Here is a 13,063-nt window from a genome sequence, read left to right as displayed (position 1 = left end):
GAGATCAGAGATGTGTACCACCCTGAGATCAGAGATGTGTACCACCCTAAGATCAGAGATGTTCACTGCCCTGTGATTGGAGATGTTCACTGCCCTGTGATTGGAGATGTGTACTGCACGGCTAGACCTCGTGTTCTATGGTTTTAGTTTTAAGACAGTTGTGCCTGTCTCATGTACTGTAATAACAGCACTCAATAAAATCTACTGAAGCCTAAAAAATGCCGTATGTGTAAAGATTCCTAAAAAGAAATGGTTAATTGCATCAAATAGCGATTCGCATTTTCTTTTTGGAATTTCCTGAAATAGATGCGTTATACGTGGCTGCGGCCGCTCACCGATTCCTAACAAACGTCTTGGTATTTTGTGACCAACCTCTGCATTAATAGATCGGTTCACAAAATACTTATTTATTTTGGGTCCCACTTTGGCCTTCCTCGTTAATATGCATGAGGTAGGTCGCAAATTGAGACCACTATGGTCAGTCCCAGGCAGGATGTGCGACCAGGGGCTGCAGATCACCAGGTCTGTGATTGCTTTTAAAGAAACGGATGTGTCTAAAAAACTGAAAAAAACGAACTTGATTTTGAATGAACAGGGTGTGTTTGAAAATGAATCATTTTACAAATATTTTTTAGGAGGAAGCAGTGGTCCCAAAGACCACTCCCAACTCCTAAAAAATATTTTTTCATCAACATTCACAAAGTGAAAGGGCTCTTTAGAGGTCTTCCCAGTTTGCGCGCGGTTTCCAACAATTTTAATTTGATGGTGAAATATGAATGTTTTCAGCCCGGCTCTCGTTTGCAAAACACCCCTACATAAGTTAAGAAATCCGTATTTGGAAGTGACGTCATTTACAAGCCCCTCCCGGACACCAATTCTGCACGTTGTCTGATTGATTGAACTCCAATTTGGATTTTGTACATTTAAAAAAGCGATGTTGCGTTCCCAAAGGTTCACATTTGACCTGTGCGACCGTCATGGGAACGTTAGTCGAAAGGTGAGTGCGGACTCCCTGGAGACCGCCGCTGCTTGTGCCCCGCTGCGGGGTGAGCAGAGGGTCTCCGGAACCGAGCGTTAGACTAACCTGAGCGGAGTCAAGAAGCTGTTTGGAATGACCCCTCCAAAACCAATGACCCTTTCCTGACACCCACACTTTGGAATCGATATTAAGGTGGAATACTGAAGAGGCAGGAAGATGGAGGTGATTGTGAGAGTGCAACTGACAGTGAGACGAGACTGCATATTGTGAGGCAATGAAAAACAAGCATTGGCATAGCCAATAGGTCTCGCCTTTGGGACCTTATAAGTGTTTAGCCATGCAACAGTTGCATAACTAAATACTTATAAGGTCCCAAAAGCAAGACCTATTGGCTATGCAAAGCAGCCGTGCGGCCGCGAAAGTGAAAGTGATCGCGATGGGGATCATGATCAAACATCAAAGCGGCCGTGCAGCCTCAAAAGTGAAAGTAATCGTGGTAAAGCGCGGCGCGCGTGCCAGCGCACATGCATTGTAGCTCTAGGCTGGCCTGGTAGCAATTTTTGGAGCCCTCTCAATAAGTCTCGCCAGACCAGCGCATGCGCTGGGTCAGGCGAGACCTAAAGACTGCCCAGTGCATGCAAGACACTGTGAGAAAGAAAAGGAGATTAAAGAAGGGAAAGAGACAGCCAAAGTGAGAGTTCACTGTGAGAGGCACTGCAAGGCACAGCAAGAAGCAAGAGAGGACAGTGGAGCTAAGAAAAGGGAAGAAGGACAAGGCGGGTGGAAGAGGTCACGCTCAGGACCAATCCAGTGATGAGGAAACTTCGGGACACTGACAAAGAATCCGGACAACCATGAGAGGAGCACACGCCCTGAGAAGATGAAGAAGGAAAGAGAGAAGAGAGGAGGGGGGGAGGCTCCAGACCACCCTCCCCCAGGCGGGGCCCAGGAGCACCGGCGGTGCAATGACTTACTTGTACCAGCAGTGGGCAGCAGACACCACCCACTGGTCGTTGATGAGTGAGCCCCCGCAGAAGTGGTAGCCATAATTCAGGGACACTTGCCAAGGCTGAGAGTGGGGCAGGCATTCGTAGCCTCCGACGATCTTCTCTTCACCCCATGGGGCAGCAGCTAGAAGGACAGACAAACTGACTTCAGTGGTTGTCAAACACCTGCTTCTGAGTGAGCCCTGGGGGCAGGTGACATTGCCTGTGGGGGTGTGAGGGTAAGGAGTGGTACTCACAGACAAACTGACCACAGAGGCTGTAAAACACCTGCTTCTGAGTGAGGGGGGGGCAATCACACAGACAAACTGACCTCAGTGCCTGTCTAACATGTGCTCCTGAGTGACCCCTGGGGGCAAGTGACAGTGTCTGTGGGGGGGTGAGGGTGAGGAGTGGCACTCACAGACAAACTGACCTCAGTGCCTGTCTAACATCTGCTCCTGAGTGACCCCTGGAGGCAGGAGACAGTATTGGTGGGGAGAGGTGGGTGGTAATCACACAGACAAACTGTCCTCAGTGAGCTATCTAACACCTGCTTCTGAGTGAGTGGGGGGGGCAAACACACAGACAAACTGACCTCAGTGCCTGTCTAACATCTGCTTCTGAGTGAGTTTTGGAGGCAGGACACATTGCCTGGGGGTGGTGGTGGTGGGGGGGCAATCACATGGACAAGCTGACCTCAGTGTCTGTCTAACATCTGCTCCTGAGTGAGCCCTGGGGGCAGGTGACGCTGCCTGTGTGGGGGGGGGGGGTGACGCTGCCTGTGTGGGGGCAGGTGACGCTGCCTGTGTGGGGCGGGTGACGCTGCCTGTGTGGGGGGGTTGGGAGTAGTAATCACAGAGACAACTTCTCATCTCTGGGAGTGAAGGGAACATAGAGTGCCAGTGACCAGCGGCAGTGCTGTGCTGCCTTCTCAATGTGTGTGGGTCAGACAACCCACAACACTCTCCAAGTGGGTGGGCATGACATATACTCCCAGGACCTCCATGTGGGCTCCTCTGACATGTCCTCCCGTGACCTCCATCTAGGCTCCTCACACATGTTCCCCGTGAGCTCTATGTGGACTCCTCAGACATGTCCCCGGTGAGCTCCGCTCCTTTGACATGTCCCCCGTGAGCTCCATGTGGGCTCCTCAGACATGTCCCCCGTGAGCTCTATGTGGACTCCTCAGACATGTCCCCGGTGAGCTCCGCTCCTTTGACATGTCCTCCCGTGACCTCCATCTAGGCTCCTCACACATGTCCCCCGTGAGCTCTATGTGGACTCCTTGGACATTTCCCCCCGTGAGCTCCATGTGGGCTCCTCGGACATGTCCCCATGAGCTCCATGTGGGCTCCTCAGACATGTCCCCCGTGAGCTCCATATGGGCTCCTCAGACATGTACCCCGTGAGCTCCATGTGGACTCCTCAGACATGTCCCCCGTGAGCTCCATGTGGGCTCCTCAGATATGTCCCCCGTGAGCTCCATGTGGGCTCCTCGGACATTTCCCCGTGAGCTCCATGTGGGCTCCTCAGACATGTCCCCCGTGAGCTCTATGTGGACTCCTCAGACATGTCCCCGGTGAGCTCCGCTCCTTTGACATGTCCCCCGTGAGCTCCATGTGGGCTCCTCTGACATGTCCTCATGAGAGCTCCAAGTAGGCTCCTGAGGCATGTCCTCCAGCGAACTTATACTATATGCTGAGCATAGTACCTAGTGGACCCATATTAAATGCTAGGCATAGTACCTGCCCTCTGTAGCTGACCCATACTAAATGCTGGGCATAGTACCTACCTATTAGTGGACCCATACTAAATGCTGGGCACAGTTTCTGCCCCCTATCAGACCCATACTAGATGCTGTACATAGTATCTGCTCACTAGCTGACCCATACTAAATGCTGGGCATAGTACCTGCCCACTAGCGGACCTATACTGAACACTGGGCACAGTACCTGCCCTCTAGCGGGCCCACACTAAACGCTGGGCATAGTACCTGCCCCACAGCGGACCCACACTTAACGCTGGGTATTGTATCTGCCCACTAGTGGACACACACTAAGAGCTGGGCACAGTACCTACCTTCAAGTGAACCCATACTAAACGCTGAGCATAGTAACTACCCACTAGTGGACCTATTCTAAATCCAGGGAACAGTTTCTGCTAAGTATCAAACCCATATAGATGCGGGACATTGTATCTGCCCACTAGCTGACCCATACTAAATGTTGGGCACAGTACCTGCCCTTTAGTGGACCCATACTAAATACTGGGTATAGTCCCTGCCCACCAGCGGACCCATACTAAAAGCTGGTTATAGTACGTGCCCCACAGCGTACACATACTAAACGCTGGGTATAGTACCTGCCCTCTAACGGACCCATACCAAATGCTGGGCACAGTCCCTGCGCTCTAACGGACCCATACTAAACGCTGGGCACAGTACCTGCCCTCTAGCTGACCCATACTAAACGCTGAGCACAGTCCCTCCTCCCCTTTAGCGGACCCATACTAAATGCTGGGCACAGTCCTTGCCCTCTAGCGGACCCATACTAAACACTGGGCACAGTCCCTGCCCTCTAGCGGACCCATACTAAATGAGGGCAGAGGCCCTGCCCTCTAGCAGACCCATACAAAACACTGGCCACCGTCCCTGCCCTCTAGCGGACCCATACTAAATGACTGCCCTCTAGCAGACCCATACTAAAAGCCGGGCACAGTCCCAGCCCCCTAATGGACCCATACTAAATGCTGGGCACAGTCCCTGCCCTCTAGCGGACCCATACTAAACTCTGGGCACAGTCCCTGCCCTTGAGCTGACCCATACAAAATGCTGGGCACAGTCCCTGCCCTCTAACGGACCCATACTAAACGCTGGGCACAGTCCCTGCCCTCTAGCGGACCCATACTAAATGCTGGGCAACGTCCCTGCCCTCTAGCAGACCCATACTAAATGCCTGGTACAGTCCCTGCCCTCTAGTGGACCCATACTGAATGGCGGGCACAGTCCCTGCCCTCTAGCGGACCCATACTAAATGCTGGGCACAGTACCTGCACTCTAGCGGACCCATACTAAATGCTGGGCACTGTACCTGCCCTCTAGCGGACCCATACTAAATGCTAGGCACAGTCCCTGCCCTCTAGCGGACCCATACTAAATGCTGGGCAACGTCCCTGCCCTCTAGCAGACCCATACTAAATGCCTGGTACAGTCCCTGCCCTCTAGTGGACCCATACTGAATGGCGGGCACAGTCCCTGCCCTCTAGCGGACCCATACTAAATGCTGGGCACAGTACCTGCACTCTAGCGGACCCATACTAAATGCTGGGCACTGTACCTGCCCTCTAGCGGACCCATACTAAATGCTAGGCACAGTCCCTGCCCTCTAGCGGACCCATACTAAATGCTGGGCACTGTACCTGCCCTCTAGCAGACTCATACTAAACGCTGGGCACAGTCCCTGCACTCTAGCAGACACATACTAAACGCTGGGCACAGTCCCTGCACTCTAGCAGACTCATACTAAACGCTGGGCACAGTCCCTGCACTCTAGCAGACACATACTAAACGCTGGGCACAGTCCCTGCCCTCTAGCGGACCGATACTAAATGCCTGGTACAGTCCCTGCCCTTTAGTGGACCCATACAAATGCCAGGCACAGTCCCTGCCCTCTAGCGGACCCCATACTAAACGTCGGGCATAGTCCCTGCCCTCTAGCGGACCCATACTAAATGCTGGGCACAGTCCCTGCCCTCTAGCGGACCCATACTAAACTCTGGGCACAGTCCCTGCCCGTTAGTTGACCCATACAAAATGCTGGGCACAGTCCCTGCCCTCTAACAGACCCATACTAAACGCTGGGCACAGTCCCTGCCCTCTAGCGGACCCATACTAAACGCTGGGCACAGTCCCTGCCCTCTAGCGGACCCATACTAAATGCTGGGCACAGTGCCTGCCCTTTAGTGGACCCATACTAAACGCTGGGCACAGTCCCTGTCCTCTCAGAGGCCAGACTTTCCTCTTAGGGGCCGGTCTGTCCTCTAAGGGGTGGTCTGTCCTCTCTCTCATGGGCCGGTCCGTCCTCTCAGAGGCCGAACTGTCCTGTCAGGGGCCGGTCTGTCCTGTCAGGGGCCAGTCTGTCCTCTCTCTCAGGGGCCTGTCTGTCCTCTCAGGGGACAATTATATCGGAGAAGCTTCAGCTCTGGATGCTTTTGAGAGTTCAGATTGACATATTGAAAGAGGACCCGGAGGTGCATGTCTGACCCATTGTACGGCCCTCACAGAGCGGCCAATCCCTGTTCCAACCGGAGAGACTGTGTGCTAACAGGCAGGAGGCACTGGCCTGCACTAGTTACCACCCCCGGGCCCTGGACTCTCTGAAGGGGGTCGAGAGAAGGAGAGGTGCCTTGAAGAACACTGGACTCCCATCTGTGCATCGGGTATTCAATACAATCTTGTGTTTGTGTGGGATTGCACCTTCTTGTAGAATAAAGGACTTCTCTTTTCTATAGAGAAGCCCTGAGATGAGAAATCATGCCATGGGGCTGCTGGGAGCATTGCTGAGTTCAGAGCCTCTGATACCCCCAAACTCCCTCCCTGAGAAGCCTGTGACTGCTCTCCCTCACTAACCTCCCTGAGAAACCTGTGACTGCTCTCCCCACACTCCCTCCCTGAGAAGCCTGTGACTGCTCTCCCCACACTCCCTCCCTGAGAAGCCTGTGACTGCTCTCCCCACACTCCCTCCCTGAGAAGCCTGTGACTGCTCTCCCTCACTAACCTCCCTGAGAAACCTGTGACTGCTCTCCCCACACTCCCTCCCTGAGAAGCCTGTGACTGCTCTCCCCACACTCCCTCCCTGAGAAGCCTGTGACTGCTCTCCCTCACTAACCTCCCTGAGAAACCTGTGACTGCTCTCCCCACACTCCCTCCCTGAGAAGCCTGTGACTGCTCTCCCCACACTCCCTCCCTGAGAAGCCTGTGACTGCTCTCCCCACACTCCCTCCCTGAGAAGCCTGTGACTGCTCTCCCTCACTAACCTCCCTGAGAAACCTGTGACTGCTCTCCCCAAACTCCCTCCCTGAGAAGCCTGTGCCTGCTCTCCCCTCACTAACCTCCCTGAGAAGCCTGTGACTGCTCTCCTCACACTCCCTCCCTGAGAAGCCTGTGCCTGCTCTCCCCTCACTAACCTCACTGAGAAGCCTGTGACTGCTCTCCTCACACTGCCTCCTTGAGAAGCCTGTGACTGCTCTCCCCAAACTCCCTCCCTGAGAAGCCTGTGACTGCTCTCCCCTCACTAACCTCCCTGAGAAGCCTGTGCCTGCTTTCCCCTCACTAACCTCCATGAGAAGCCTGTGCCTGCTCTCCCCACACTACCTCCCTGAGAAGCCTGTGACTGCTCTCCCCACACTCACTCCCTGAGAAGCCTGTGACTGCTCTCCCCACACTCCCTCCCTGAGAAGCCTGTGCCTGCTCTCCCCACACTACCTCCCTGAGAAGCCTGTGACTGCTCTCCCCGCACTAACCTCCCTGAGAAGCCTGTGCCTGCTCTCCCCACACTACCTCCCTGAGAAGCCTGTGACTGCTCTCCCCGCACTAACCTCCTTGAGAAGCCTGTGACTGCTCTCCTCACACTAACCTCCCTGAGACACCTGTGCCTGCTCTCCCTCACTAACCTCCGTGAGAAGCCTGTGACTGCTCTCCCCACACTCCCTCCCTGAGAAGCCTGTGACTGCTCTCCCTCACTAACCTCCCTGAGAAACCTGTGACTGCTCTCCCCACACTCCTTCCCTGAGAAGCCTGTGACTGCTCTCCCCACACTCCCTCCCTGAGAAGCCTGTGACTGCTCTCCCCACACTCCCTCCTTGAGAAGCCTGTAACTGCTCTCCTCACACTGCCTCCTTGAGAAGCCTGTGACTGCTCTCCCCAAACTCCCTCCCTGAGAAGCCTGTGACTGCTCTCCCCTCACTAACCTCACTGAGAAGCCTGTGACTGCTCTCCCCACACTCCCTCCCTGAGAAGCCTGTGACTGCTCTCCCCACACTACTCTCCGTCAGAAGCCTGTGACTGCTCTCCCCGCACTCCCTCCCTGAGAAGCCTGTGACTGTTCTCCCCACACTCCCTCCCTGAGAAGCCTGTGACTGCTCTCCCCGCACTAACCTCCCTGAGACGCATGTGACTGCTCTCCGCACACTCCCTCCCTGAGAAACCTGTGACTGCTCTCCCCAAACTCCCTCCCTGAGAAGCCTGTGACTGCTCTCCCCTCACTAACCTCCCTGAGAAGCCTGTGACTGCTCTCCCCTCACTAACCTCACTGAGAAGCCTGTGACTGTTCTCCCCTCACTAACCTCCGTGAAAAGCCTGTGACTGCTCTCCCCACACTAACCTCCCTGAGAAGCCTGTGACTGCTCTCCCTCACTAACCTCCGTGAGAAGCCTGTGACTGTTCTCCCCTCACTAACCTCCCTGAGAAGCCTGTGACTGCTCTCCCCAAACTCCCTCCCTGAGAAGCCTGTGACTGCTCTCCTCACACTAACCTCCCTTAGAAACCTGTGACTGCTCTCCCTCACTCCCTCCCTGAGAAGCCTGTGACTGCTCTCCCTCACTAACCTCTGTGAAAAGCCTGTGACTGCTCTCCTCACACTAACCTCCCTTAGAAACCTGTGACTGCTCTCCCCACACTCCCTCCCTGAGAAGCCTGTGACTGCTCTCCCCACACTCCCTCCCTTAGAAGCCTGTGACTGCTCTCCCCACACTCCCTCCCTGAGAAGCCTGTGACTGCTCTCCCCACACTCCCTCCCTTAGAAGCCTGTGACTGCTCTCCCCACACTCCCTCCGTGAGAAGCCTGTGACTGCTCTCCCCACACTCCCTCCCTGAGAAGCCTGTGACTGCTCTCCTCACTAACCTCCCTGAGAAACCTGTGACTGCTCTCCCCACACTCCCTCCCTGAGAAGCCTGTGACTGCTCTCCCCACACTCCCTCCCTGAGAAGCCTGTGACTGCTCTCCCTCACTAACCTCCCTGAGAAACCTGTGACTGCTCTCCCCTCACTAACCTCCCTGAGAAGCCTGTGACTGCTCTCCCCACACTCCCTCCCTGAGAAGCCTGTGACTGCTCTCCTCACACTGCCTCCGTGAGAAGCCTGTGACTGCTCTCCCTCACTAACTTCCCTGAGAAGCCTGTGACTGCTCTCCCCACACTCCCTCCCTGAGAAGCCTGTGACTGCTCTCCCCACACTCCCTCCCTGAGAAGCCTGTGACTGCTCTCCCTCACTAACCTCCCTGAGAAACCTGTGACTGCTCTCCCCTCACTAACCTCCCTGAGAAACCTGTGACTGCTCTCCCCACACTAACCTCCCTGAGAAGCCTGTGACTGCTCTCCCCACACTATCTCCCTGAGAAGCCTGTGACTGCTCTCCCCACACTCCCTCCCTGAGAAGCCTGTGGCTGCTCTCCCTCACTAACCTCCCTGAGAAACCTGTGACTGCTCTCCCCACACTCCCTCCCTGAGAAGCCTGTGACTGCTCTCCCCACACTCCCTCCCTGAGAAACCTGTGACTGCTCTCCCCACACTATCTCCCTGAGAAGCCTGTGACTGCTCTCCCCACACTCCCTCCCTGAGAAGCCTGTGACTGCTCTCCCTCACTAACCTCCCTGAGAAACCTGTGACTGCTCTCCCCACACTCCCTCCGTGAGGCGCCTGTGACTGCTCTCCTCACACTCCCTCCATGAGGCGCCTGTGACTGCGACTTGTGACTGCTCTCCCCTCACTAACTCTCCATCGCTGCCACTAAGTGTCAAGTGCTGAAGGGCCTGTACTTTGCCCAGTTTTGCTGATCTATTGTAGGACAGATCTCAGGACAGAAGAGGACACAGAGCACCACCACCCCGTCCCATGCCTGAGGCCCGTTACCTCTCACTGCTGTGCCCCCCTTTCCCAAGTATTCTGACATCCACTCTGCTGTAATAAGGCCATAGCAGGTTCCAGAGTGAGGACACTATATCGGGGTGAAAGGAACCTCGGAAGGTTCACTACTGTGGAAACACCTCAGAAGAACTCCAGGGGCTGAGTCAGACATAGGGGGGCAGATTTACAAACCCCTTGCGCCGCTGGTGCGTCACATTGCGTCACATAGCACGGTGGGGTAACCTGCTGAGTGATATTTACAAGCACAGGTAAAGCCACCCTATGTGACTTTACCTGTGCTTGTAAATATCGCCCTTTATCGCACAACACTTTGCGTGTTGGGGCGTGACATGGGTGTTGCTGTGATTGTTCCTACGCAACACCCATGTCCACTGATGCATTTCCAGATTTTTGAGGAATCGTAAATCTGGAAATGCGTGAATATGCTGCGCCCACCCCAGGGGTGGCATAGCGAGGTACAGCAAGGAGAGATGTTTTCACTTCTCGTTTTTTTCCTCTTTCAATGCATGCTGCATTCTACAGCACACATTGGAAGAGGAAATCACCTCAAATGATTGCTTTTGTGCCGGAAGGTGCCCTTCCTGCACCAAATCAATCTACCCACGACACAGGCATCCTTGCACCATGGTGCAAGGGTGCCTGTGTGCCCGAATGGCAGCAGTTTCTTCGCCAGTGCAGGGGGAAGCACAGAGATGCTATGGGCCCGATTCACAGAACTAACTTAAGACAAAATCCTAAACTTACTACCATTTTGGTATTCACAGAAGGCACTTACTCATTTTGGTATTCACAGAAGGCACTTACTCACTTCGGTATTCACAGAAGTTAGGAGTCCTAACTTTAGGACTCCTAAATGCCTTCTGTGAAAATCGAAAGTCTTAAAGTTAGGATTTTTCTCAGTTTAGGAGTAGTAAAGTTAGAAGTCCTAACTTCTGTGAATACCAAAGTGAGTAAGTGCCTTCTGTGAATACCAAAATGGTAGTAAGTTTAGGAGTTTGTCTTAAGTTAGTTCTGTGAATCGGGCCCTATATATTGTTGTAAATATGTTGTATCCCTATGCTAATGCAGCGTGGCGCAGCAGAATGGCTTGTCGCACCGTGCTGCGTTCATTTTTTGTAAGTATCCCCGAGGGATTCTGCTGAGTAGTGTCTGCACCTCCTCTCTTGCCACCCTTCAGTCTTCTCCAGCCCACCAATGAGTGGTGCCCTTACCTGCTGCTCCAACAAGCACTGACAGCAGAAGTAGCATCATGTCTCTGTAGGAGGGTGCACTAGTCAGAACTGTGGGCCGACCACCGATTTATACCCTTAAAATCAAGAGAGAAAGTTTATGATTAACCAGGGTTTCCTGACCATGGCTTTGAGTGAAGGCAACACATGCCGCACTCACACAGACACCACACCCTCACCTCATTACCTGTCCAAGTCGGTCTCTTTATCAGAGTTCAGTGTTTGCCACCCTTGGAATACCTGAGCATGTGAGGGTGAGATAAGCAGTTCAGGGTGACAAGAGCTTGGCTCCCAGGTAAGTCTAACCCTGAGGAGACCCTTGCTTCTTTCCAGGAGCCTCACTCTAAACAAGGGCTGTCTGGAGCTAGTCCCTCCTAATCCTGTACCTCCAGATCCCCTAAGTGCAAACAGCCAGCCAACAGCTTAACCGCCAAAGCACCAAAACAAGAAGATACTCAAAAGAGCCCCAGTAACCAAGCAACCAAAATATCTCAGCTGCCCAAAATTCCCAGAGGCCAATCCACGTCAGCAGCCAAAATACAAGAGTTCCACAGCAGATCAAACCCCAGTTTATCAAATTCTACGGCAATCCCTGCAACCTAACAAATCGAAATCATTAGCAACTCAAGCGGCTCAGCAAGAACCCACCCTCCACCCTTTCTGCTGCCTAACCACACTAATGGCTGCGGTAGACCAGCGACCCAAGTACACCAAGCATCCCACTCATTGCGTAGGGTCAGCCCCTCAGTAGAGCAACACCCCGCAGCTCAAAAACCTCAGTAGCAGACATAACGGCATATTTGCAAGCCTCTATTGCCAAAGGAACGTCACTTTTAGTGTCATTGTGTTGGCGATAGGGAATTCGCCTTATTTACAAGGCAGTGTTAAGCCACCTAATGTGGTTAATTAGTGTGACAGGGGAGGGCAATAGGTGTTGCCGTGGGTGTTCCACGGCAACACCCGTTGACTTTGACACTGCCCATTATTTACAAGGGCGGTGTAAATATGGGGAAACATCAAAATTGACATCAGGAAAAATCTGGTCTTAAACAGGTGCAACGAGGAGAAATGTTTAATTTCTCCTCGGTTTTGCTGTTTCCATGTGTGCTGCGTTGTGCAGCACATATAGAACCAGCAAAAGGCCATTGATTGTTTATATGCAGGAAGGTGACTCTTGCTGCACATAGACAATCAATACAAAAATGACGTTATGCAACTTCTGTGCGTGCTGCATTAAGCAGCACACATAAAAGTTATCAAACGCCATTTAAAGATTGTTTATGTGCAGGAAGGGATACTTTCCTGCACATAAACAACCTTCCCCTCAACCCAGGCACCCTTGCACTATGGTGCTAGGGCACCTACGTTGGTGCTAGGTTGTTAAATTTAGGCCCAGCCCAGGGGAAAACTCAGGGCTGCACAGTATACTGGTAACTATGCCTTTTTGAAGTGGCGGAGGGCGGTGTTAAGCTGAGGAGGTTGACGCAGCGCTCCGTCATTTTCAATGTAAATGTATCTCATAATACCTTGACATCCCAACCAAACAAGGAAATCAAACACTGCCGCAGGCAAAACACGACTGGAAACCAAACATATTAACAACCCCTGAGACTGAATTCTCCCACCCCAGTAAACTTAGAAACCCAAACACCAAAACTCCCGTAACACTCAAACACTCAACAAACAAAACTCCTCAATAGCTCAAGCACCTCATCAACTCAATCAGTCTATTGGGCCAGACATTTTGTGCACCAAATCCATCATCAAACCCAAAACAGCGGTCATCGAAACCAAACCTAATAAACTAACTACTTATCAACTCATGCATCTCAGTAATCAAAGAAACCCAAAGATCTTAGCAACTCCCAGATGTAAAAAAAACCAAGCAGCTCAATCACGCCAGCAGCCCAACCACCCTCAAAATCCCAAAAGTCCAGCAATCCAAAAAC

At 53.0% G+C, this 13,063-nt stretch overlaps 1 protein-coding gene across 1 annotated transcript in view; it reads right to left on the bottom strand.

Moving 5' to 3' along the window:
• Window positions 1-11,233, bottom strand: part of LOC146808666 (anionic trypsin-2-like) — a 70,821-nt gene extending 59,588 nt beyond the window's left edge. Inside the window, exons 1-2 of the mRNA XM_085615461.1 lie at window positions 11,097-11,233; window positions 1,954-2,110 (exon numbers count right to left, since the gene is read on the bottom strand). Of these exons, the coding sequence (XP_085471587.1) occupies window positions 1,954-2,110; window positions 11,097-11,136 (197 nt within the window). The 5' untranslated portion in view covers window positions 11,137-11,233. The remainder of the gene's footprint in view (window positions 1-1,953; window positions 2,111-11,096) is intronic.
• Window positions 11,234-13,063: the final 1,830 nt, after the last annotated feature.

Source organism: Triturus cristatus, chromosome 7 (assembly GCF_964204655.1).
Source record: "Triturus cristatus chromosome 7, aTriCri1.1, whole genome shotgun sequence".
NCBI lineage: Eukaryota > Metazoa > Chordata > Amphibia > Caudata > Salamandridae > Triturus > Triturus cristatus.
Note: the sequence above shows the minus strand (reverse complement) of the source record. Positions and strands in the feature narration are given on the sequence as shown.